We start from the raw sequence: 27,518 nt of genomic DNA, 5'->3' as shown, positions 1-27,518 counted from the left end.
ACCTATAGGTAACTCACCCAAAAACAACAAAACAACCCAGATTAATGAAATCATTTATGTTTTATCACTCGGATCAGGTTATGAGTCTCTTAGTTGGACTATTAAATAGCGCTTTCCTAAGTGGCTAATAAAACATTCCGCTTACAGTCAGTCTCTACAGCAACAGAAGATCATATATTCTATCCCCAGTGTGAGTCTACTAGAATTTTATTTTATTTTATTTTTGTTGTGTATTGATTCAAGGATTATCATATCTGTATTACTATTGTCTGTATTCACATCAGGGGAAAGTAGCTGCCTTCCTGTTCCAGAAGGAACAGCTACTATTGGTTCATTCAAGTTGCTGCATTTGGATCCTCAGTCTTATTGGTTCCCACCAAAAGGCAGCTTTGTGGCTGCTTGAGATTGTTCCCTCCAAAATGTATCCTTTCTAGCAAGTCCACTGTCCCTATAAATGTAGCTTCCCTCTCCTCAGTTCCCCAGTCTTGTTTGCTTGAATAAAGAGTGTTACATGAATAAGCTGACTCCTGCCTGCTATGTCAGAGAGCTGAAGTCACTTGCTGAATCACTATCCCCACGCTACAACAATTTTATTTTACTTCATAAGCTTCCGAGGCAAAACTGCAGTATTTTAATTATAGCCAACATTGTAAAAACTGACTTTTGAAAGTCTGGATTGATGTGCGCTGCATAAATTCCTCAGGTTAACAGAATAAAACAATTCGGCAAAACTCACTGTGCAAAGGTTTTATCCGCAAGTTCTGTGTCGTTAATTTTCACAATACACTCATTTTCAAGTAAAAGTCCATCCCTCTTAGTTCGGCTGTTCTCCTCAATGCCACGGATAAAAAGCCCTAGAATCCTGAGGGTAGGAATGCAAAGTAAGTTATCTGGAGTTACCTAAATTAGATAAACGAATTTTAAAGTCCTGCTTGCAGCTACTCCCAGAAGGCATCTGGTTGGCCACCGGAGGGAATATACATATATACTGACAACACAGTAATGGGGAAGAAACAAGTATATCTGGAAAACCATACATTTCCAAATGTCAGTATAGCTTACCTTTTTCATCATTTACTTCATTTCAATTCATATATGAATCACTTTCCACAAAACATCCCTTCTTTAACAATGTTGGTGGCATTTTTTTAGTAAGAATGTCTGTTAAAACTTGCCTATTCTACATTTATACTCCAATTCTGAATATTTAAGGAAGTTTTTCAAATGAATTGTTTGCGTTTATTTTTTGAGTAAGAACGTCTGCTATACTTGTCTATTCTGCATTTATATTCTGATTCCAAACTCTTTTAAGATAATTTTTGAATGAATTTTTCTGTGGTTATCACCAGGAAGTTCCACTTAAATGCAGTATAAGACATCAAAAGTAAACTTAATCATGGTTTGAATAAAACAAAATAACAGAAGCAAGGATATTTTCTAAACTACATGTTATACAAACCCTACTGTAACCAACATAATAACCCTATAGTTTTATATGATAGCCTCTGGTCTTAAATACTTATTTGAGATGTGGAATATAGACATGTGGATTGAGTTAAGTGTTTTCTGGCAACATAAACCCATTACTTCCTTATTTTTATTATGTAGCGTCTCAACATTAACATCGTTTTATTGTGTTTTTAAATTTTTAATTTCCTCTCTTTTATTGTGTAACATTTATATATGTATACACACATATAATATAAATTAGACAGAAGACAGAAGTAGGATGCTGATTGTGCACCAACACTTAACTCAAAGCATTTAAAAGTAGACACAAACGCTTAACAACTATTTTAATCAGTATTATTTGGGGGGGGGTCAAAAAACCCTCTTAGTATTAGCATGAAGAACTCCCCAACATACTTCTCAGTACAGTGGTACCCCGCAAGACAAATGCCCCGCACAACGAAAAACTCGCAAAACAAAAGGGTTTTGCGAGTTTTTAGTTGACTCGCGAGACGAATTCATCTATGCCTGTTTTTCGCAAGACGAATTCGTCTGGCGAGGTACCACTGTAAGCCGGCTTACCTTTTCGCTCCGGTCAGGAGGGGTGTTGTCCGCGTCCGCCATTTTGGATCGACTGTGCATGTCTGCGCATGTTCAGACATGCGCAGCCGATCCAAAATGGCGGACGCGGACAACATCCCTCCCGACCGGAGCGAAAAGGTAAGCCCTCCTGGAGCTCCGTGGCGCCGCGTTTTAAGACTGCAACGCTCACTGCAGTCTTAAAACGTGGCGCCACGGAGCTCCGTTGCCGGTCGGGAGGGGGCCGTGGGATCGTGCCCAATGGCAGGCATTATCCCACGGCCCCCTCCCTCCCTCCCGGAGCCGCGCCGCCGTGTTTTAAGACTGCAACAAAAAATAGTAAAAACGCTGCTTCCGAGTAACATTATGCAAGGACCTCGCAGGTTTGTACACTCCTCCTTGCACTGCATGCATGATATTATCTAGTCAGCATTTGCAAAACAGCTCCAAAACCTCCGTTTCAAATTCTAGCTTCAAGCTACCCGTGATTAGCGTCAGCACTGGGGCGTAATTCAACATGCCCGCTAATGCGACAAAGGGAGGGAATTTACACAAGAGGGCAAGGTAGTATGCCAGACGCATGGGTAAGAGATTAGGAAATGTTGTTTCTTAACAGACCAAATACATCATGAGAACCATACCCTGAAGTAAACATGTTGATAAGCCTTAAACCGAGGTGCAAAGGTTTGAATTTATTAGTTTAAGGCATATGCACAACAGCTGACCGCCATATTAAAATGATCAAAAATAGGATAATCAAGGGGAGGGGGGAAACATATGGTATTTTCTTTATATGGCAAAATGTTCTGCAAGGGGGGAACATAATTTAATTTAGATGTCATCAAGCTGATTTCTATTTAAGGGGTACAGATATGAGAGACAGATGGAATCCTGTTCTGGGCGCCACAATATAAGAAGGATGTTGACAAGCTGGAATGTGTGGCGAGAAGGGCGACCAAGATGATCAAGGGTCTGGAAACCAAGCCTTATGAGGAACAGTTGAGGGAATTGGATATGTTTAGCCTGGTAAAGAGGAAACGGAGAGGAGATATGATAGCCATCTTCAAATACCTAAAGGGCTGTCACACAGAGGGTGGAGAAAGCTTGCTTTCTCCGGCTCCAGAGGAGGGTAGGAACCAAACTAATGGGTTCAAGTTCCAAGGAAGGAGATTCCTACTAAATATCAGGAAGAACTTTCTGACAGTAAGAGCTGTTAAATGCTGGAACAGACACTCTCAGGAGGTTGTGGACTCTCCTCGCTTGGAGGTTTTTATGCAGAGGTTGGGTGGCCATCTGTCATGTATGATCTAGTTTAGATTCCTGCATTGCAGGGGGCTGGACTAGATGACCCTCGGGATCCCTTCTATGGGACACAAACATCTTCTCCTGTTTTCTTACACCTTTGAGCCACTTCTGCATATCTACAATCAACATGCTTATGCGTAAAGGTGTTTAGGACAAAACAATAACAACAGCAACCGAGTTCGTTTTCATCAAAATGGCAACGGAAATCCTTACCTTCCACTTAACGACGAAATATATGGTACCACGTGGATCCCCAGTGGCCCGCCTTCCCCAGAAATCTCTACCGCTCTTGTCACGCCACTAAGGAAGAGGAGGGGGAAACAGACATGGTTACATTCAACAAAAATTGAAGAGCAACGGTCTCTCGAGAAGGACAGCTTACCACCAACCTTGTCGTTGTTTCAATGCCAGGCAAAGATGTTTTCATTTTCCTGGGAATCTGGGCAACATCCATGATTTATTGTATTGTTAAAACTGTTTTTTACAGGTTTGTATGATTTTATCCTTGTTTCCTCTTCTTGTACATAGCTTTGGGGCTGTTGCTTTTAAAGTTAGAAGCTATACAGTAATGTAGTATTAAGCCTAAACTTTAAAAGATATCAACACAAAAGCAGCTGTGAGAGGTCAACAAAAGTAGAATAGTCCCGCTCCAGCTCTGGTCTCACTGACACATATCTTCTCCTTTATTCTAGTATTGGTTCCGCAGTGTGGGGCCTTTAGTATTCATGTATTCTTCCCAGAAAAACCCTGGAAACCCATGTGTGCAATAATAATGGTGGCTAAAGACAGGGACCAGGGACTTTTTTATATATACTTGTGCTACAACACCTGAAGTGGGCTCATGTGGAAGTAATACTTTTCTGACAATGCCCCTTCTTTTTTTCCTTTTTTTTTGGGGGGGGGGTGGCCCCGCTTTCTTTCTTTCTTTTTAATGTATTTATTAACTTTTTTCAAAACATCAACAAAACACATAAAATAAACCAATACAGCAACTACAAACACACCACAGATACAGAAACAAAAACTAAACAACCTACAAAATACAAAATCAAAAAACAAAAAAATATTTGTTAAAGACTGCTCCTTCCTTATCATTGTTGCTTGACTTCCATGCGTCTGCCCTTCCTGCATTCATTGTCCTTCATCTTTAGTAATTTCTTTACATTGTACCAACCATATTTTCCAAAAAATCTTATCTATTTCTTAAATTATTTTCTTAATTCATTATTTCACATTTCGTTAGCACTTTACATAATTCTAAATCTGCAGTCTAACTTTTCTTACAAGTTCCTTCTAAATTTCAATCTTACTATACTTTTTAAAATACAGTTTAAATTTCTTCCATTCTTCTCCCATCGCGTCGTCCCTCTGGTCACGGAGCTTCCCGGTCATCTCAGCAAGTTCCATATAGTCCATCATTTTCATCTGCCATTCTTCAATCGTTGGTAGTTCCTCTGTCTTCCAGTTTTTTGCTATCAAGATTCTAGCTGTTGTTGTGGCATACATAAATACAGTTCTATCACATTTTGGAATTTCTTGGCCTAGGATGCCCAGTAAGAAGGCTTCTGGTTTCTTTTTAAATGTGTTTTTCAACACCCTTGTATACAGTTGTACCTTGGTTCTCAAACGCCTTGTGAGTTGAACACTTTGGCTCCTGAACGCCGCAAACCCAGAAGTGAGTGCTTTTTGGTTTGCGAACGTTTTTTGGAACCCAAACATCTGACACGGCTTCTGCAGTTTCCGACTGAGTGCAGGAAGCTCCTGCGGCCAACTGGCAGCCGCGCCTCGGTTTTCGAATGTTTTTGGAAGTCGAACCGACTTCTGGGACAGATTCCACTCAACAACCAAGGTGCGGCTGTAATGAAGTTGGAATTTCAACCTGCTTCTGATCTGCAGTTCCTAGACGTAGTGGTGGCATCTCTTTCACAAACATACTCAGCTCAGTATGGGATGTCTCTCAAAACCGAAAGTTTACTTCAGCCTCTGTGTGATGTCTTGTTCTTGTCTGGACAGCCATCTATTAGTGCACACTTGACCACAACAGCTCTTTCTTCCTGTTTTGTCCCCCCGTTTCATTTCCTGCTGCGTTGCGGATTTAATCAGTGGATAATGTTCTGTGTTGATTGACACAATTTCCTGATTACCTTGTTATCACCTCCCCTGTCCTTTCATATGCTATGCTCAGGTGTCCGTCACTGCTAATCATTTTCTAGGATTGTATCTGAGCCCTGCCAGGTTGAGGATGGGAAATGCATCAACTGAAAATTTTTGTGGACATGAAGAACACTTTTATCCATGATAGGTTATGGCAGGCATAGGCAAACTCGGCCCTCCAGATGTTTTGGGACTACAATTCCCATCATCCCTGACCACTGGTCCTGTTAGCTAGGGATCATGGGAGTTGTAGTCCCAAAACATCTGGAGGGCTGAGTTTGCCTATGCCTGGGTTATGGTCTGACAGACCTGTTATGTGCTAACCACGAGTGTGGAGATCTCTCTCGGCTGCTGTTAGACCTGGTTCACATGGTCATCTCATACTAGGACCTTGGGGGTAGTAACTGCTGGGCTTCTTGCCCCTTCTCTTCTACTTTGGCGATCCCTCATAGCTGTGTAAGATTGTCTTCCATGAACACAGTCTTAACAGTGAGTCCATAAGTGACTGTGGAGGCCAATTCTGGATCCACACGTCCTTCCGCAGTGGGGGCATACACTCCCACAGGGTGGGAGTTGATCATGGGTAGGGTTTGCCAAACGTGCCTTCCTCTTAGCTCGTTTCTCCCTTTCACCCGGAGTTTGAGTGTTTGAAGAGGTGAAGAGCAGGGGCCCAACGCAAGTTTTCAGTGTACAGTGGTACCTCAGGTTAAGAACTTAATGTTGTGATATCAGTACAAGCCGAGCTGCGATGAGCTTCGTCAGCGAGGTCACTTGACTCAAGAGTCATGTTTCACACTGTGGGAAATCCAACAATCATTCCACACATGTGATGTCATTGTACTTTACTTTCTGTTTTTGCATCGGAGATGCAAGACGCTTTAATAGACAGCTCTGAATTAACGAGCTGGCTACGCAGACATTCTGCTCTTTATCTACAATAAAGTAGGTTTTAGCCAAAAGGCTTGTGTGTGTTGTTTTCAAGCTGGGAACAACCGCATATTACAATTGTGCCCCTGGACTCCAGAAGCCAGAGGGCACGGAAGGCTTCGTCCACCTTGGGGTCAGTCTCTCAACTTGCCCCCGCGGGAAGTTTTCATAACACTTAATTCATTCTGGAGGTCCGTTTTTAACCTGAAACTGTTCTTAACCTGAGGTACCACTTTAGCTAATGGGGCCTCCTGCTGCCGTTTCACCACCGCCACCGCATGATTTCTGTTCTCATCCTGAGGCAAAGTTCTTAACCTGAGGTACTATTTCTGGGTTAGCGGAGTCTGTAACCTGAAGCGTCTGTAACCTGAGGTACCACTGTACTTGCCAATGTGCATAGTATTAGTTACGTACAAGATAACTGCAGGCTCCCATGTGTAGGTTCCCAGGTGGGCTGGGCAAGGTAGCTGTTCAATGGAGCAAGCTTGTTTTCTCCTGCTCTGGGGGGAAGGACCCAAACCAATGAATTCCAGTCACCAGAAAGATGATTTGGACTAAACATCAGGAAGAACTTTCTGACGGTAAGAGCCGTTTGACAGTGGAACAGACTCCCACAAGAGAATGTAGACTCTTCATCTTTTGATGTTTTCAAGCAGAGCTTGGATAGCCATCTGTCATGGATGCTTTAGTTGAGATTCCTGCATTGCAGGGGGTTGGACCAGATGACCCTTGGGCCCCTCCCAACTCTATGATTCTAATGCCACTCAAGCACTTTGGAAAGTTCTTCCTTCTGCTATGCAGGATGCTTCTTCAGTTACATTTTAAAGGTGTATTTTACACAAGGCATGGGGGTCAATCAGGATCAGGACCACAGTGCATGGGGAGGGGTGGTTTAATGCAACCCCAGTAGCCAAAATTAAATTTTAAAAAATGCTTACTTAGGAGCCAAAATGTTTTTTGTTTTGTTTTTAATTACCAGTAACTGCTATATGGCCAGGGGAAGGGGTGAAGCTGTAGAGGGAAGAATTACATGCAATTCCAGTCCTGATCGGGGGCAGGGGAAGGGGGTGGGCAAACTTACTTTTGAGTAACAACAAATAATATATGTAGCTGCTCACTAAATATAGTATTTTAAAAAACCCAACAACATGCAGTTTGACCTCAAAACAGCTGGAAAGGGAAAATGAACCAGACGTGCTGAAAATAAAATAAAATGTGAGCTTTTTATTGTTGCACTTACAGTTTATTAATGTAAGAAGTGTATTTAAACCAAACTGCTACCAAAGCTGGCCTGATACAACCCGGGCGATCCAATGGAGCCTTTAAATGCATGATGCAGTTTCAGGATGCCAAGGAATCTAATGTTAATAAACCAAGGATCTACTTTCTAATGGTCTAGGTTTAATTTTTCATTAACAGAGTTATTTTTATTATTGGGGGGGGGGACATGTTTCTGTGTGAGGCTTGCAAAAATATTTCTGTTTCTACATGCTGCACTACAGGGTGGAATTTCATGACTGGTGATACATTCCTAAACCACAGTATAATGCCGTGTTATTTTTAACCTCTTCCAATTAAGAGGTATTGGACAAGAAACATGAATGTTAAGAAAGGGGGGAAGGAAGAAAAGAGAAAGAGAAAGAAAGAGAGAAAGAAAGAGAGAAAGAAAGAGAGAAAGAAAGAGAGAAAGAAAGAAAGAAAGAAAGCTTCAAGTCATTAGCTATTACGGAGCACGTTAAAATTCTATGCAAGGGTGTGTGATTTTATTGAGCTTGCTATTAAAGCACCACGTTTGTTTATTGTTAAATAAGAAAATGCACCATTTTTTGTAGACAGGGTTTTTGCTAACTGGTAATAAACAAAACACCTCTCTCTCTCTCTTCCCCTGCATATTTCCCCTCCTTCTATAAGCACACAAATAAATATTCTCATTTTTTTGGTGGGGGGGGGGGAAATCACATAGTTTTCCATTCTCTATTTTGAGACAAAATTAAACAGTAATTTTAACAAGATAGACATGGGAAAGTATTAGGGGTAAGGCATGCAGGCCTATATTGAAAGCGTTTTTTTTTTTTAAAAAAAAACTTTTCTGAAATCTTGGTTAAAACACGAACGAACACACACACGCACACACACACGCACACACTTTGGTTTAGGGCTTCAATGTGCTAAATCTAGCTCCATTCAGTTACCAGGCACCTGCAGTTTTCAACACTGCCACTGAGACTTCCTTAAAACCACCTAGAATGCAAAAATCGCAAGCCGTTCTGAATTCGAGAGTGCGCTCGCAGACTTGCTGTTTTTAGCTAGGTGCTCTTAACCGCCTCACCACTGTCTGGAGAAGAGAAGGTTAAGGGGTGATATGATAGCCATGTTCAAATATATAAAAGGATGTCATATAGAGGAGGGAGAAAGGTTGTTTTCTGCTGCTCCAGAGAAGCGGACCCGGGGCAATGGATTCAAACTACAAGAAAGAAGATTCCACCTAAACATTAGGAAGAACTTCCTGACAGTGAGAGCTGTTCGGCAGTGGAATTTGCTACCAAGGAGTGTGGTGGAGTCTCCTTCTTTGGAGGTCTTTAAGCAGAGGCTTGACAGACATCTGTCAGGAATGCTTTGATGGTGTTTCCTGCTTGGCAGGGGGTTGGACTGGATGGACCTTGTGGTCTCTTCCAACTCTAGGATTCTATTCTATACCGTTATGACCTAGTAGTGCATAGTCAGAATCACACTGCAGACATGGAAATCCTGAGATACCTGTCACCGCAAGCAGGTTTAAATATCAGATGGGAGAACAAGGCACCTTCTTACCAGAATATTTATATTTGGCAAATCTTTATCTGATTAGGAAACTCGTTGCTTCCTGCTCGTTACCGATCTGACCACAGAGATCCTTGAATTCAAAAAATGCCAAAACGAGTAACACGAACGTAACATAATTGAAGGTGGCAGCCATGCAGAAAAGTTACCGCTAACATAATACGCCTGTTTCCTGACCGCCCAGATCTTACTATCACTTCCCCTGCGGTTCAAAGCCATCAGCGGGTCAGGGATCGGCTGTTCCGTCCCCCTCCATCTTTTTATCCACCACCCGCCAAAACTAACGCTCTCGTTCGGACCATGCTGTTCTTAATTTGTTTTAGCTGAAGCAGAATGATATGATGATATATAGAAAGAGCAGAAGAAAGCATGGCAAAGAATGAGAATGACGAATTAGGTTGCAGGGAGAGAGACTTGCAATTACATACATGCTGGTGAAAATGTTATTTCATTACAATCAGGGTCGGCAGGGTCGGACACAGACATAGCCCACCCCAACCAAATACACACACCGTAGCAGAATGTCACTGTATTTCTGCAGGGAGAAGCTTAATTGCCCCCTTATTTTATTCAAGTTGGCATCCCTGAATGGGTTTGGGCCAGTCACTCTTTGGCCTTGCTCACATATCACAGTGAAGGCCTGAGGCTTACTAGGACTGCCCAAACATAGAGAGGAACTTATGCCCGCTTTATTCCTCCCCAGTCCTTTTAGTGTGGCACAGCAACTAATCCAATGGACTGATGAGGAATGGTGGGAGCTGCCCCCCCCCTTTCTGAACCTTCCCAAGGACAGGAGGACAGAATTGATTTAGAACAGCGGTTTGCAGAAGGGCATAATCCAGAGGGGGAAAGCTGGGATATACTGGAATAGCTAGAAGAGGAAACACCGGAAGAGAGACAGCTGGTAGATTCAGTGTCCTTGGACAGCATTCCTGACCCCCCCCCCCTTTCGCCTAGGACCAGACAGGCTCTGAGAGTGATAGAACAGAAAGCGCAGAGGCAACTAGCTCAGATTACCCGACGGAGGAGTGAAGTAGGTTAATGGGGATGGAGGGGGTGTACCTTAACTGGGAGCAACACCATTTTTAGAGAGATATGCCTTCCTTTGTGTCTCGCAGTGATTATTAAAGCAACTAACTGGTAAGAACGCTCCTTTTCATTTGATCTGCTTAATTACTGCCACCAGGGGAGGGCTCCGATTCAGTTAACTTTATGTTGTTATGACGTATGTTTCATATGGTGACATTTAGCAGCTGCGAAGGAAATGTTATACTGTATATTTAAGGACCTCTAGCTGCCATTTTGGCCACCTCGTGAGAAGAGAACACTCCCTGGAAAAGACCCTGATGTTGGGAAAGATGGAGGGCACAAGGAGAAGGGGACGACAGAGGATGAGTTGGTTGGACAGTGTTCTTGAAGTGACTGGCATGAGTTTGGCCAAACTGCGGGAGGCAGTGGAGGATAGAGGTGCCTGCCGTGCTCTGGTCCACGGGGTCACGAAGAGTTGGACACGACTGAATGACTGAACAACAAAGCTGCCATTTGAATTTTGCATTGTAAGAACTCATGTCGCTTTTCCCGTTCTGGATTTTCTAGCATAACCAACCTAGATACGGCATGCGAGTTTCAGGAGTAGATCTCACAATGCCTTCTTCCATGTTTGAAACCAGTCACAGGGGGAGGTTTGTGAGTTACACAGGGGGGTCACATGGCAATGAGGGAGTTAACCTTTTCTCCCCATCCCACAATGCAGTGTGCTCCAATTAAAAATGCCAACGTGGTTACTATTAGCCTGGGGTTGGGGGCAGACATCTAACTTTTTTCTCCTTCCAGAGCTAACAGAAGTTTGGAGAGAGAGATTGGGGAAATCACATGCTGGAGAAAGTTAAAATCCTCTCTGCCTGCTATGCAAACCCTTTTTTCCCCCATCCTTGCCCCACAGCAACTTTAAGCAAATTGGAAGGTCTAGGCATAGATCTCCCATGTCACATCTAATTTGGCACCAGGTAATGTGACAATAAAGAGGCTCTTGAAATCTACTAGGTGTAAATATATGCCATTTCTCTTCAACAAATTGATTTAAGGAACTATATTATTTGATCTACAATAGGGAGAATGTCACAAGCCGTACATAAACACACACATACAAAATAAAGATGTATGAGGTTTTTCTTTTTTTTTAAGTATAAAACAGATAAGGTACAGTATAGCAGAAATGAAATATAAATGTATTCTCATACATACTTGAAAATGAATTTAGTTTTCTGAGGTGCCAGCACTTCGCTGTGTGCAGCAAGATCCCAATCTTCCGAAGACGAGTGCGTCAAACCCTAAAGAGATTTAGAAAATGTGCATTTTAACGTTAAGTATTACGATTTGGATTTAGAGCGGTTGTTAATACTTATGAATTAAAACTCCAAACCGAAAAGCAGATACCTAGGAGTTCCAGCCTTATTGATGCTAACTACTGCTCTATACCTCTGCTGCAATAAGACTTGAAAAAGACATTACTTTTGATATGACTTTATTTCCACTGTTCCACGAAGCAGTCAGAATTGTAAGGCTGGATAGAAAGAGGGGGAAGTGACTGAGACACGTACACACAAACCCCACATGTGAGCAGAAAGTGGAAAGAAGAGAATTTCCTTACGGCAAATTCATTTTTTAAAGTCCCTGATAAATGTAGCTGAACATAGTGAGTCCAATGTAGACATGGCTTTCTGCAAGGGCCCCCGACCCGGCAGTGGAGGAGAAATGAGGGAGGGGAGATTATTGGCAATTTCCTTTCCTCCTCCATGAAACTTCTCAGTTGCTCTGGAGAGTACCCCAACCCTCAGAGAGTCCCCCAGAGCAGATTTTCAGATTGCTGCAGGAGGGGATTTGCAAAACTACCACCTTGTGAACACCCTTCCTTGTGAACAGAACTCTGCTTCTGAGAAATCTGGATCCAAACCCTTGTTAAATATCTCTTTAAAAAAACAAAACCAAAAACTTTCAACCTGAAAGGAAAATAGGAAGGATGTCGATGGGTGGGATCCATATCTGTCAAAATGAGCCTAGGGAGGTCAGACATGGGTCCCTGCTGGTCAGAAGGGTTATTGAGGAAAACTGTGGGGAAATTATGGTTAAATGCCCCATTGTTTAAATGGAAACATTATCAGGATCAGCATGAAACTAATCGTGTTTTGACATGGCATTACTTTCACAAATGATATTCTAAAACGGACAGGACTAACCTACTGGGATAGAATTAGAAGCATATCGACTCTTCGTCACTTTTTTAAAATATATATTTAGGTGTAACAGACCCCCCCCCCCTTTGTATCAGGAACTGAAACTGAATCTGAATGTCACCACCTAGTTCAAGCCACTTTATATAAGGAAATAATTGTGGCTGGAAATGTCAAGATTAATTAGTGAAGTCCTGTTTCATCCACAGGATCAACACTGATACCGAACGATCTAATTTCGGCTATAAATGATGTAATGCGAACTAATAACACAGAAAAACAACAGTTGAACAAATGACTTTTTCCCCTCACAAGGGATTTCAGTTACAGGTGGGTAGCCGTGTTGGTCTGCCATAGTCGAAACAAAATAGAAAATTATTTCCAGTAGCACCTTAGAGACCAACTGAGTTTGTTCTTGGTATGAGCTTTCGTGTGCACGCACACTTCTTCAGATACACTGAAACAGAAGTCACCAGACCCTTAAATATAGTGAGGGAGTGGGGAGGGGTATTACTCAGAAGGGTGGTGGGAATGGGTGATCGGCTGATAGGTGTGGAAAACCTGTTGACGACTCTTAACGGCTGCAATTAGTCTTGCAGGGAAAGGCAAGGGGTGAGATGGCTAAAGATAGCTTTGTTATGTATAATGAGATAAGAATCCAATGTCTTTGTTCAGACCAGGTTTCTCCATGGTTTTAAGTTTGGTGATTAGTTGCAATTCAGCCACTTCTCTTTCAGGACAGCGGAATACCTTGAGATGAGCCAATTCACCTTATCTATATACTAATACCAAGTCAAGGCCTACACTGTGCTTGCGCTTATCCACCTAAAACACTATATATGCATCCTCTTGAACAAGGGTTCAAAATTCTTCGAAATTTTGCAAACCTTTGATACTGAAAAAGCCCTGGAATTCTACAGCTAGTTCAGATCACAGCTGCAAAGGCTTTTGACTGGGACCAATCGGCAGAATCATATATCTTCACCGATTCCTGGCCTGTTTCAAAGCACAGTCAGAAGCGCTGGTGCTTATTTTTGAAACCCTATACTGTTTGGAATTGGGCATACACGAAGGACTGCCAAACACAAGCACATCAACCTGCTTGACTGCTAGTACAATAGTCACAGACCCTTCTTCCGGGGGTTCCCATCTTTAGAAATTACCGTATTGGCCTGAATATAAGCCACACTCCTCCCCCCCAAAAAAATCGATCGTGAAAAGTTAAAGTGTGGCTTATATTCAGGGCCGGATTTAGGTTTGATGAGGCCCTAAGCTACTGAAGGTAATGAGGCCCTTTGTATGTCCAGCTTTCCTTTGTCAACAACAAACTGTCGCTGTTTTTTGTGTTGAATATATGCTATATGGTAATTTAGGTATCTAAAGCCATTTGCACATGTTCCCATGCAACCAGTCCGCGCAGAATGTAGGCACCCTATATATAGAAATGAGCAAACCAGTGATATTTTAGGGAGAAGGCTAGCAGGTGGGGCCCATTACTTGCATCATATGAACAAACCACCTGGAGTCTGGGATGCATCCTGCCAAGAGCCCCAGCTTTTCAAGAGTTAGCAGGAAGCCATCGTCACCCACCTTATCGCCCCTGATGGGTTTCGGCAGCAAGAAGAATGCAAAAAGGATGAGGATAGATCTCAGGAAAGGTCAGTTAAACCTTCCCCTGATGTTTTTAAAAAAGGACTTTCATATCTTGTAGCCACCGTATTTGTGCTCATACTTGATTAAGGTCAGGGCCGGATTTAGGTTTGATGAGGCCCTAAGCTACTGAAGGTAATGGGGCCCTTTATATGCCCAGCTGTCCTTTGTCAACAACAAATTGTCGCTGTTTTTTGTGTTGAATATATGCTATATGGTAATTTGTGGACCTAATAGGTATCTCAAGCCATTTGCACATGCCGAATGTAGGCACCCTGTATATAGAAATGAGCAAACCAGTGATATTTTAGGGAGCAGTATAGCAGGTGGGGCCCATTACATACATCATAGGAGCCTACACAACACAATGCACTGTTGTTGTATGTAGGTTTTATTTTATTTGTTTTTTATCTTATATTTTGGAAATGTACATCCAGGGTTTTTTTTCTTTAATTTTTTGGGGGCCCCCAAGAGAGTGTGGCCTCAAGCTACAGCTTGTTTAGCTTATACATAAATACGGCACTGCTTATATTCGCAACCTTACGCCCCTGGCAAACCAGCGCAGCTCCCCCCCCCCCCCCCAGGAAGCAGCACGGGGCAACGGCGCCCAACCCGCCCGTGGCTCCCAAGCCACCCCCAAGCTGCCGAATTTTAATGGTGCAGCTTATATTCAGGCCAATACGGTATGTGGGGCGACTGGGAAGAGGGTCTTCTCAATGGTGTTATCCTGCTTACTGAGTTCTCTCCCAAGAAAGGCATAGAGTTTCCCTTTGGGGTCACCAAGTCTGCTTAAAAATAAAATAAAATAATCCCTAGACTATTTTTATCCATAAGATACAATCTATAAAATATAATAATAATAATAATAATAATAATAATAATAATAGCGATACAGAAAATTTTGATTTATACGGATCTCTGTGGGAATATGTTTTATAGGTGCCTTTGCACCTGTTTATTTATGTTTACTTTGTGAAATCCTTCCGCCCTCGGAAGGAAGGGTAAAAGGATCCGACAGGCAACTCGCTGCATGGATCCTTCCGCGGTTAAAAAAGGCGCTCTAGTTTTAAATAAGGTAACGGTCATTAGTCTGTTTCCCGCTTAAACTTAGCACAGTAACAGGATTGTAATTGGTTGATATGCTTGTTATGACGTTGGTTGACCCTTCAATAAATAACCGCCACTCCCTGTTGTGGTGTGGAGAAAGCAAGCCGAGTGAGATCATCGTTGAGTGGCAAGCATAGAGAGAAAGAGAAACTGAAACCAACCACGCAGGGTAGCGGAAGGCTTCTTCACCAGACTGCAGTCTCCTTTGTGTTTATTTCATTTTCGTTTTAAAACCTTTTATTTGGCCGTCTAGTTTTTGGCCATCGTTTAGTCTAGTTCTTCTTCTTCTCCTCCGGAACCTTTGGAACTCACAGACGCTCGCAGAAAACTTCAGAGGCAATCAACGACTTTCCGAACTCACAAGCTAAACCTTCAGTTCGTGGCCAGCGGACCCTTTTCACGGCGCGGTGGGAGCGGGAACTCCAGCATTACTGTTTTTTTTTTTTTTTATAAGAATTTATTGGCATTTTTCTATAACAACATATACCCACACCCACACCTACAATTAAACAAATGCAAAACAAATGAAACAACCTCTCCTTGCCACGAGTTCAGAGGTGTCCATCTCATCATCTCTCAGCTTCTTCGGTTCTTTGTAACATTCCTTTTCTTCTTGTAAATACCTTAATTCTCTGTCCCTGGCCCCCGAGCTCACACCTCGGGGACTGGATATAAGAAATCTTGACGTCGCCTTGGGGCTGCCACCCCCAAAAAGCGAATTTCTTCTCCGAAGTAGCTCACTCATTTCTCTCCATCTTTCCATCCACCCTCTCAGCTCCTTGGCAAGGCTTTCTTCCAAAGTGTCAAAAGTTTTAAAAGCCTCCTCTGTGGGCAATTGGTTCCATTTCAGACCCCCACACAAGACTTTGACTTTTCTATAAAGCAGTTCCACCTTCAAGGCAGTGAGTCTCTGTTCATCCGTTAGTCCAGAGTTCAATACCAGTTCAAGGACGAAACCCAGCATACTGGCAGAGGAGGAGGAAGTGGGTGTTATATTTCTACTCCCCTCTTTGTTCGTCGCCATTTTCCTGAGCTGGAGCGCAAATACCGCAACTTTAAATGGAGATATTTTCCTCTAGTTAGCTTCCCGAAAAAAGAGTTTGCCAGTCTCATGTGTCAATTTTAAATACATTGTAGCCAGTTCTGTAGCAGTAATCACTCAAGTTGGTTAGATTCTTAAGCTCGAAGGGAGGGAGGCAGGCTGCCTTTCTCCTTCCCCCCGGATCGTTCCAAAAGCACGATTTCTAATCTGATTCTTTACTCACGACCACCGGGTTCCTTTAGCTCCATTCTTCAAAGGTAGAACTTAGACGCTCACCGCGGGCTTTGTCGCCGCATTTACATCCCGGTTGGGGCATGTCCCCGAAGCCCGGCTCCGTTGTCCCTTCACCCCCACTCCCCCTTTACAGGGGGAGCGAGGGAAGGGTTCGGAGCCTCCGCGGGCGCTGCCGGGGAGCCCAGGGTGTGGGACGCTCTTCCCGCACCCCAACCGGAGCCCCGCTTTGCGGTAGCGGGGCTCCTAACCCCCGGGATGGACAGGGCGCTTCGGACCCGAAGCAGCCCTCGACCACCCAGCGATTGCGTCGCCGCCGGAAGTCCGAACTCCAGCATTACTGGCCGCCCCATCTGCTGGCTACCCCCACAGATCTCCCAGGCTTTTAATCAGCAATTAATTTTTGCTGCTAGTTTTATTCGCTTTTTAAATTTTGTTGCCTCTTTTATCCCCCCCCCCCCCGTTTTCGTGGTGAAAGCTGCCCTGAGATATGAAGGTTGTCACAGAAATGTATTAAAAGGTTTTAAAACTGCATTGGTTTCAATGGCAGCGATGAGCGCATGCATAAATTTCCCCCAATGACCTCAATGGGACTTCTGAGGAACTCTGGCTAGAATGATCGTGCTCCACATTTTAAATGCATTACAGATACATGCAATTGCAACCACAGTCCAACTTAGCTTTGTTAATAAATCTAGTGCTTTTGCCATCTTCGGACTTAAAATATATATATATATATTGATAGTTTATCTTAAAATCCATAAGTTAATTTGGAAGCAAAACTGTCCTACTACTGGAGAAAACATTGTTATTAAAAGAAATCCCGATGGATCTATAAATATATTTTAAATCCCGTGTGTGTTTGTGTAATGAGACAGCAGAAAATAACCTTTAGCGAAGTGTGATTTGTTCTAATAATTTAGTGTAGAATTCAGTGAAATAAGAACTGAAGTAGTGTATTATGCCCTGAATACCTAAGTGACTGGGTGGTTTGATAAAATGGTTGCATAACCTGCACTGAAACAAAGCAAAATAATTATTAAAGATTTTTTTAAAAAATTGAGAAAAAGCAGGATATATTAACATTTGTAAGTAATGAGATCATGATGCAGAAATTCACGGGACAAAAAAGAAAAAACCCCAGCACAGCTACAAAAACCCAATAAAAGGTTAATTAAAGAACATTATATAATACATCCTCAGAATCATAAAATTATTAAGACAACAACTACCAACAGAAAAGCTACCGCTAATATGCCTAATTTGTAATTTATTTATTTATTAAGAAGCATGAACTCGCACAGAAGACTTCATTTCATACTGACAACAACAAAGTCTTCAGGGGTTCAGAGGGTTTAATTGAAGCATTGCTGCAAAGTAATGGCTGCAAACTTAATTAGAAGAATAAAAGTAAGGAAACAATTTGTTGCTTAGGTGAGCACGACATGGACACACAAAAATGGAACAGTCGAAAAACAATATATTATATCAGGGGTAGGCAAACTAAGTCCCGGGGGCCGGATGCGGCCCGCCAAGCTCATAAATCTGGCCCGCGGAACCTGCCGCCCAATTGGTCAGTCCCCGCGCGGTGTGGACCCCTTACCGCGCAGGGACGGACTTTTCGCGACGCTGGCGCGGCTTCTGGGCGGGCAGTGACGCTGGTGCGGCTTCGGATTGGCTGCAGGAAGTTCCTGCAGCCAATCCGAAGCCTCACCCCCAGTTCACTGAGGTAAACCCAGTGCAGCCATGGACGCAGAAGTCAATGGGTGGGCGGCGGGTCTGGGCCACGCCATGCGCATTGTGATGGGCATGCCATGGATCTCCGTCTTGACACAGCTTGACACGCCTGGTGGCCCCGCGCCTGGCGCCCGGCATGGCGGTGGAGGGTGAGCTCCGTGTGTGCGCACCTGCCCACCAACCTGGCCTCGGACGACGGGCCACAACAAGAACAACAAACTTTAATTGCGTAGCCTACAGGGCCATTGCATCAAAAAGACACATATTACAGATACTAGTAAAAAACCCTATAAACCAATAAGGTGGGCTGAATCAGGATTCGGCACAGACGAAGGGCCGCAGCACGTGGTACACACCGCCTGGGAGCTGATGGAGCGGCTGCTGCTCGTCAACAACACCGGTGAGCGGGCGGCGCCGAGACACGCTCCTGAGCGCGTGCAGAGGGCGTTCCTCCTCCTCCAGGTCCTGAGGCAGCTGCGGGACTGGCTTGCAGGGTATTTATATTATTCAAAAATATTATATATATATATATATATATATATATATATATATATATATATATATATATATATATATATATATATATATATATATATATATATATATATAATATTATTCTAAATATAGCCCAGCCCCCTCCATACTAAACTATGATTGAGTATGACACCTGGACACATCCCTCTCAAATTTGGTAGCGACAGTAGCCCAGTTTGCATGTCACAGTCAATATAGTTTACAAACCTTGGTTTAACACCATGGTTTGTACAGAGCCAAACGAACTATGGCCCTGGGAGTGGCCAGAAAACTATGGTTTGTTGCTCCTGTTGGCTAGAAGAAAACAGCAAAGCAGGAATAATTTCTGTGTTTTTGGCAAACTGTTAGCTATGATTAACCATGGCACATGAATCCACAATAAGCAACAACAACAATCTTTATTACGGTCCATACACTCATCAATTTGTTACAAAGCAATACCCAATTTGAACAACCAGCCTTCAGGTTACACAAGCATTTTGTTCAGACTTAAAATAGGGATGATTGGTTCTTGCAACCACCGATTAAAAACTCTGCCACTGCTAATGTTCTGGCATTTGTGCGGTCTTCCAGTAGGATCCTGACATTGTAATCCTCTGATTTTCCTGAGATCGGAACTAGCAGGGGTGAAATCAGTTCAGCCCTGGCTTGCTCGAATTTCACACAGTGCAGCAATATATGTTTTATAGAGTCTGTAGCTTCCAACGTGACATAATTAAAAAAAAAGTCACTCTGAACTAAAGAATGAACCAATTGTACTGCTTCAACATAAAGCACAAAAAATGTGAGCACCTTAATTTAAGTTTCTACTATCAAATTAGTGTCAAAAGAGGGCACTGAATCTTGTGTGGGTTGGAGTCGCAACTTGGCCAGACACCATTTACTCCTTTTTTTCTGGAGGAAATGGAAACCCAAGAGCATAGTTCCTAACATTTCCAAGAAATGTCATTTATGAATTTTATGGTTGGGATCCAGAGAGCTACTCCAGACACGCCAAAAGACTTAGTGGGATATTTGGCTTTTACCTTTTAACAGGAGACACATGCCCCAGATGACAATTGTTTGTGATGATGATGAAGAAGAAGAGTTTGGATTTGATATCCCGCTTTATCACTACCCGAAGGAGTCTCAAAGCGGCTAACATTCTCCTTTCCCTTCCTCCCCCACAACAAACACTCTGTGAGGTGAGTGGGGCTGAGAGACTTCAGAGAAGTGTGACTAGCCCAAGGTCACCCAGCAGCTGCATGTGGAGGAGCGGAGACACGAACCCGGTGTAACGAATCGTACCTAAGTTAAGGGATTTTCAGAAACCCACGGTGTTTGAGGAGTTAATGGGCACCCCAGTTTGAGTGGCAGTTATCTCATGGGAGCCGGGACATTCCGCTCTTTAAAAGGAGGGAGCAGCCGTTAGAGAGGGAGGAGTGGTGACTGGAAGAAGGAGGGCGTGGGGCCAGGATAGTGGTGGATAGGTTAGGATACGTTGAAGATGTGTATATGATACTGAAAGAGTTTTCACTGTTATGAAACTAAGCTTATAAACGATTGCTTTACTGAAACCGTTATGTTCTGAAACGAATAAAGACTTCTTATTGTTGAGCTAAGAAAATATCGTCGTTCATTTGGTCCAGCGAGTTATGTATGCTCATGAGGAGGGGAACTCAGGGAAAGGACAAAACTAACCTGAAAGGCGATAGTTTGTGTCTCGGAGTTCCCTCAGGAGGGGCTAGCGGGCGGAAACCCTGGTATTGCCACAGAGTTGCTAAGAGGGCTTAGCTAACTGATATAGTGAGGGATCTAATGAAAGAGAGACCCTGAACTGTGGGCAAAGAAGAGTTTAACCCCTGAAGCCCAGAGCGGAGGATATAACCGGCCACGGCCGCTGGACAGGAAAACTCCCGTTACTAAGGGATCCCCAGATTGTTAATAAAAGGGGATTGACATCACAGACGGACCTCAGAGGGACAGGTGGGGTAGATTGAAATTTGACCCAGAACACCTGATTAGAAATTCACTTAGTAACAAAGGGAGAGTGTGAAGTGGAGGTTCGTTGCACCCGGTTCCCCAGATTACGAGTCTACACTCTTAACCATATGAGATGAATAGGCCTTGAATGGCTAGGATGGCTCACACTTCATCTTTGTCCATGTTCTAGGTTAACACCACAGCTCTTTGAAGTAACAGGTTGGGGTGGAGAAGCAGCTATTTTTTTTTGTAAACTTGATTGAGTAACGTGAACTACATAGGCATTATGCAGGCATTATAAAAGCAGCCAACTTATATTCACTACTAACAGAAGGTCAGATGTTGTTGCTTTAATATAAAAATTAAAAAGGTTATTTCCAAGTGAGAAGTTCCTAGTTCTGATCCCTCTGAAGGAGGACGGAGCTGACTGACAGGCGAATTACGCACACAAGCAATGGCAGGTATATAATGAAGTCTTTTTACACAAAACTGGAACTTAAATCTCACAGGAACTGTTCCATTCTTCAATATTTTTCCCACCAAGTAAGACTTTTTCTTCCTTCAAAGTCTGTTATCTTTTATTGCCACCTTACAAGGCTGCACAGCAGGAGTTAAGGTTGCATGTGTGACTAATTTTAGGAAATTGGACACATGCAGAATTTCAGTGACAAGCGATTTAAGTGTTTTTTTTTGAGTTTTTAGGAGTGTTCTGTATTTAAGAGCATTTCAACTTAATTTCTCCAAATATCAATGCTGCTTTGACATACGATTTCCTCTAATTATTGCAGCTATTAGAAAATCAGGTGAACAACATGGATATGTGTGAATTATTTAGTTGTTGGAACCTCTGATTTCATATGTCTGCAGGTGGCAGGGTAGTTTCATTTGTCCCTTAAACCTTTCAAATCATCATCTATGGAAAGGCCAAATATTAATTTTCCAGTTAAAATCCAGTAATATATGCTTAGCAATACAGTGGTGCCTCGCAAGACGAAATTAATTCGTTCCGCGAGTGCTAGCGTATAGCGAAAATTTCATCTTGCGAAGCACAGTCGGAGGAAGTGCGGATTTACGAAAGGAAAAACAACCCGCAAAACGTTTTCGTTTTGCGAGTCGCGGCCATAGGAAACTTCGCCTTGCGAAGCACCCTTTCGCTAGCGAATGCCTTTCGTCTAGCGAGTTTTTCGTCTAGCGAGACATTCGTCTAGCGAGGTACCACTGTAGCTAAGCACACAGTAAGACCAAGTGTGAGACTTCCGCCAACTTGTCGCTTATTCTAAACATACGGCCTGATTGTTTTGATTTGGGAACACTCAGATAAAGTTAAAGAAACTGAAATAGGTGCAAGCTGCTAAACATCATTTGTGCCATTTATGACGACAGATAACTTGATAAATCTTGAACTTGGTTTTGCTAAAAACCATTTTCTGAAGAAAGAATGAGAGCAACTGTGCGGGGGAAAAAATTGCTGGCCAAATCTCAGCTCACTGTCTCTGGGCTGTTTCCCAAGATAAAAAGTTCAAATGTAATCCAGCCACTGAAGTCAATCAACCAGGGCTCCCTGGAATATTTGAAAGTTTACAACTGTACATTTCAAGGTATAAAACCTAAAACATAATAAGTGAAGCACTTAAGTTGCATTTTCCTATCTATAAATTTGAAATGACTACCTATAAGGCAGGGGTAGGGGGGAAAAATGACTGCAAATCTTGCAAATTTGGGGAAACATAAACCTTGGGACGTGGGTGGTGCTGTGGGTTAAATCACAGAGCCTAGGGCTTGCTGATCAGAAGGTCAGCGATTCAAATCCCCACGATGGGGTGAGCTCCCGTTGCTCAGTCCCTGCTCCTGCCAACCTAGCAGTTCAAAAGCACATCAAAGTGCAAGTAGATAAATAGGTACTGCTCCGGCGGGAAGGTAAACGGCATTTCTGTGCACTGCTCTGGTTCGCCAGAAGCGGCTTAGTCATGCTGGCCACATGACCCAGAAGCTGTACGCTGGCTCCCTCAGCCAATAAAGCGAGATGAGTCATCCACAACTGGACCTAATGGTCAGGGGTCCCTTTACCTTTACCTTTTAAAATCTTGCATGTTAAGATAATTAATTCAGGTGGAAAGTGCTCTTCACTTGTGGGAATCATGAATGGTTTTCACTGATGGATCTAAATGTCACTTCTTTGGTTAACATTATCATTGCCTTGGATTCTATGTTTCCCTTCCCTGTAGCCCCCATGCCCATGAACAGTCTCATGAATGAATGGGAAACAGTGTCCTATAAGCCATTCAGAAGACCAAAGTCAATGTTTGAAGAAATGGGGGGGGAACTATACAGTAGTACCTCGGTTCTCAAACTTAATCCGTTCCAGAAGTCCGTTCCAAAACCAAAGCATTCCAAAACCAAGGCACACTTTCCCATAGAAAGTAATGCAAAATGGATTAATCCGTTCCAGGCTTTTAAAAACAACCCCTAAAACAGCAATTTCACACAAAATTTACTCTCTAACAAGCAATAAACAATGTGCTGTGGTCACAAAATCAATCAATCAGCAGCTGAACTGGGTTCCACCCAGTCACATACACAAAAAGATCTGCAAAAATGCAAAATAAATAGCAAAAACTGGCAGACCTCAGCGTGGCACTCAAAACAGAAGTGTGGCACTCAAATTGGAAGAGTAACACTCAAATCAGAAGCGTAGCACTCAAAACGGAGCACGTTCGGTTTCCAGGTTTGCAGTGTTTGGGTTCCAATTTTTTGAGTACCAAGGCATTTGAGAATGAAGGTACTACAGCAGTTATTAACTTGTGTGTGTTATGAGGAAATAAAACCTACATGGAACAAAAATCCAGAGCTGGTTAAAATTAAGCTGAAGTCGCCAAACTAGTCTTAACAGTCCTCATACTTCTACACTCTGGTCTGTTTTCTAACTCAAGTTTAAAGTGAAACAGTTTACAGTTTGATGAGAGAGAGAGAGAGAGAGAGAGAGAGAGAGAGAGAGAGAGAAAAGAAGAAGAAGAAGAAGAAGAAGAAGAAGAAGAAGAAGAAGAAGAAGAAGAAGAGATAGAAATATATTAAAAATGATGCAGTATTTAGAAACAAGCAATAGTTTTCCTCCCACCTATAGCAGGTGACAAGACAAACTTTATCTGGGATAATGCAGGCTTTGCTTTTGCTTATTACAGAATTTTGATTTTATTTACTGAACAATTTATTGCTATTGTGTTTTATTTGTTCCAACGTATGCGAACGGCCTGAGAATTTTAAATGAAAAGGCAGGATATGAATGTTTTTAATAAATACAAGTGAGCATGCTGCAGTTCTCATATAAACTCACAAACCTTTAGGCGCAAAAATGCAGCTCTTGAATGGTGTCTTTAAAACAAACAGTAAAAGTATTTTTAAATTCGATACATTTCGTATAGGCGGTTTGGGTAGGAAGCCACGCTGCTGTAAGTGTTCTGCTGGAATGTGTAAAAAAAAAGTGGGCTGCTTCTTTAGCAGTTCCAGCAAAGAGGGCTAAAACAGGTGTAAAGCTGAGAATACCAACCTGAGTTGAGATACTTGAAACAGGTCCTTTCTAGTCTTCTCCAAAGTGAATCCCTCTAACTGCAGTTAAGAGCTATGTCAACTTGGGTATTAATTGCAGTTTGTACTCAATCGGCTCCATCCTAATGAGGGATTATTAACCAGCTCATTTCAAATTCCATTTCATCCGACCTAGTATTAACTGTGGTCAATAACTTCAATAATAACACATCTTAAGTGTGATTGTGTTTGAAGGGGGTACTATTTTTTAGTGAAGGGTAGGGACTGAAAGAAAACTATGTTTCAATGCCCTACTCCCCATCAGAACAAGAATTATAGTGCACTAATGCATAGCTCTCAAAACAAAACTTATTTTGTAAGATGATAATTTGTTTACAATTTCAAGGGGGTGGGATTGGGATATGTCCCCCCGTTACATTTTAGGGTGGAGTATTGCTGCCATGCTCATGGCACAGAATTACTATGGTCTACTTCAGACTGGAGGAGGGCAAATGTTGTCCCTATTTTCAAAAAGTGGAAAAGAGAAGACCCAAACAATTACCGCCCAGTCAGCCTGACATCAATACCAGGAAAGATTCTAGAGCAGATCATTAAGCAAACGGTCTGTGAGCACCTAGAAAGGAACGCTGTGATCACTAAAAGTCAGCATGGGTTTCTGAAAAATAAGTCATGTCAGACCAATCTGATCTCATTTTTTGACAGAATTACAAGCATGGTAGATGAAGGGAACGCTGTGGATGTAGCCTATCTTGATTTCAGCAAGGCCTTTGACAAGGTGCCCCATGATGTTCTTGTAAAGAAGCTGGTAAAATGTGGACTGGACAAGGCTACCATTCAGTGGATTTGTAACTGGCTGACTGACCGAACACAAAGGGTACTCATTAACAGCTCCTCTTCATCCTGGAGAGAAGTGACTAGTGGGGTGCCACAGGGTTCTGTCTTGGGCCCAGTCTTATTCAACATCTTTATCAATGACTTGGATGATGGGCTTGAGACCATCCTGATCAAGTTTGCAGATGACACCAAATTGGGAGGGGTGGCTAATACCCCTGAGGACAGGATCACAATTCAAAATGACCTTAACAGATTAGAGAACTGGGCCAAAGCAAACAAGATGAATTTTAACAGGGATAAATGTAAAGTACTACACTTGGGCAAAAAAAAATGAAAGGCACAAATACAGGATGGGTGACACCTGGCTTGAGAGCAGTACATGTGAAAAGGATCTAGGAGTCTTGGTAGACCATAAACTTGACATGAGTCAACAGTGTGATGCAGCAGCTAAAAAAGCCAATGCAATTCTGGGCTGCATCAATAGGAGTATAGCATCTAGATCAAGGGAAGTAATAGTACCACTGTATTCCGCTCTGGTCAGACCTCACCTGGAATACTGTGTCCAGTTCTGGGCACCACAGTTCAAGAAGGATACTGACAAGCTGGAACGTGTCCAGAGGAGGGCAACCAAAATGGTCAAAGGCCTGGAAACGATGCCTTATGAGGAACGGCTTAGGGAGCTGGGTATGTTTAGCCTGGAGAAGAGAAGGTTAAGGGGTGATATGACAGCCATGTTCAAATATATCAAAGGATGTCATATAGAGGAGGGTGAGAGGTTGTTTTCTGCTGCTCCAGAGAAGCGGACACGGGGCAATGGATTCAAACTACAAGAAAGAAGATTCCACCTAAACATTAGGAAGAACTTCCTGACAGTAAGAGCTGTTCGACAGTGGAATTTGCTGCCAAGGAGTGTGGTGGAGTCTCCTTCTTTGGAGGTCTTTAAGCGGAGGCTTGACAGCCATCTGTCAGAAATGCTTTGATGGTGTTTCCTGCTTGGCAGGGGGTTGGACTGGATGGCCCTTGGGGTCTCTTCCAACTCTATGATTCTATGATTCTACTTCGGTGTACAGGAGAAGGCCTGAGGATTCTGTTCATTTGCCACCACGTTCTCCATGGGTTATCCAGATACCCCATTTCTGCAACATCACATTGGGCTTTGCGATCAGAAGGTTGGCGGTTTGAATCCGCACAACGGGGTGAGCTCCCATTGCTCTGTCCCAGCTCCTGCCTACCTAGCAGTTCAAAAGCACACCAGCGCAAGTAGATAAATAGGTACTGCTGTGGCGGTAAGGTAAACAGCGTTTCCATGCACTCTGGTTTCCATCACTGTGTTCCGTTGTGCCAGAAGCAGTTTAGTCCTTTAGATTTGAAAGAGTCCATCAACGGTGTCTCCGAAAAATTTTACACATCACTTGGGAAGACAGGCAAACTAATATCAGTGTACTGGAAGAAGCAAAGATCACCAGTGTTGAAGCAATGATTCTTCAACATCAACTTCGTTGGACTGGTCATGTTGTGCGGAGGCCTGATGATTGTCTTCCAAAGCAACTACTCTATTCCGAACTTAAAAATGGAAAGCGTAATGCTGGTGGTCAACAAAAGAGGTTTAAAGACTCTCTCAAGGCAAATCTTTAAAAATGTAGTATAAGCACCAACAACTGGGAAACACTGGCCTGCGAGTGCTCCAGTTGGAGAACAGCCTTTACCAAAGGCGTCATGGGCTTTGAAGACACTCGAACTCAGGACGCAAGGGAGAAACGTGCTAAGAGGAAGGCACGCTTGGCAAATCCACACTGTGATCAACTCCTGCCCGGAAACCAATGTCCCCACTGCGGAAGGATGTGTGGATCCAGAATTGGCCTCCACAGTCACTTAGGGACTCGTTAAAACCGTGTTTATGGAAGACAATCTTACTCAGCTACGAGAGATGGCCAAAGAAGAAGAACACTTTTACCTTACCTGTGAAAATGCTGTGCATGCAGGAACCCACATGACTTCTTATGTGCGGTGTCCTATAGGGTCTACCCCCAAACCTCCCACCAGTCTATTAATGAACCTGTGTAAGCCTTAAGGCATACAGGTATATATATGGAGAGGCAGGATATAAACGTTTTTAATAAACAAAAGTGAGCATGTTGCAGTTCTCATATAAACTCACAAACCTTTAGGCGCAAATGCAACTCTTGAATGGTGTCTTTAAAACAAACAGTAAATATACGTAATTTTACAGAAGGCAAGAGGTTACAAATTTCCTAACAGATGAGAATCTGCCCATGAAGACCTTTGCATCTGAAGAAGAAGAAGAAGAAGAAGAAGAAGAAGAAGAAGAAGAAGAAGAAGAAGAAGAAGAAGAAGAAGAGGAGTTTGGATTTTGTCACTACCCGAAGGAGTCTCAAAGCGGCTAACATTCTCCT

At 42.9% G+C, this 27,518-nt stretch overlaps 1 protein-coding gene across 1 annotated transcript in view; it reads right to left on the bottom strand.

The window, feature by feature from the left end:
• PARD3B (par-3 family cell polarity regulator beta) overlaps positions 1 to 27,518 on the bottom strand; it is a 560,874-nt gene that overhangs the window by 400,936 nt on the left and 132,420 nt on the right. Inside the window, 3 exon segments of the mRNA XM_033152744.1 lie at positions 737 to 862; positions 3,547 to 3,633; positions 11,479 to 11,564. Coding sequence (XP_033008635.1) covers positions 737 to 862; positions 3,547 to 3,633; positions 11,479 to 11,564 — 299 coding nt within the window.

This window comes from Lacerta agilis, chromosome 1 (genome assembly GCF_009819535.1).
Source record: "Lacerta agilis isolate rLacAgi1 chromosome 1, rLacAgi1.pri, whole genome shotgun sequence".
NCBI classification, from domain to species: domain Eukaryota; kingdom Metazoa; phylum Chordata; class Lepidosauria; order Squamata; family Lacertidae; genus Lacerta; species Lacerta agilis.
The sequence above is the reverse complement of the archived record's forward strand: the minus strand, read 5'-3'. Positions and strand labels throughout refer to the sequence as shown.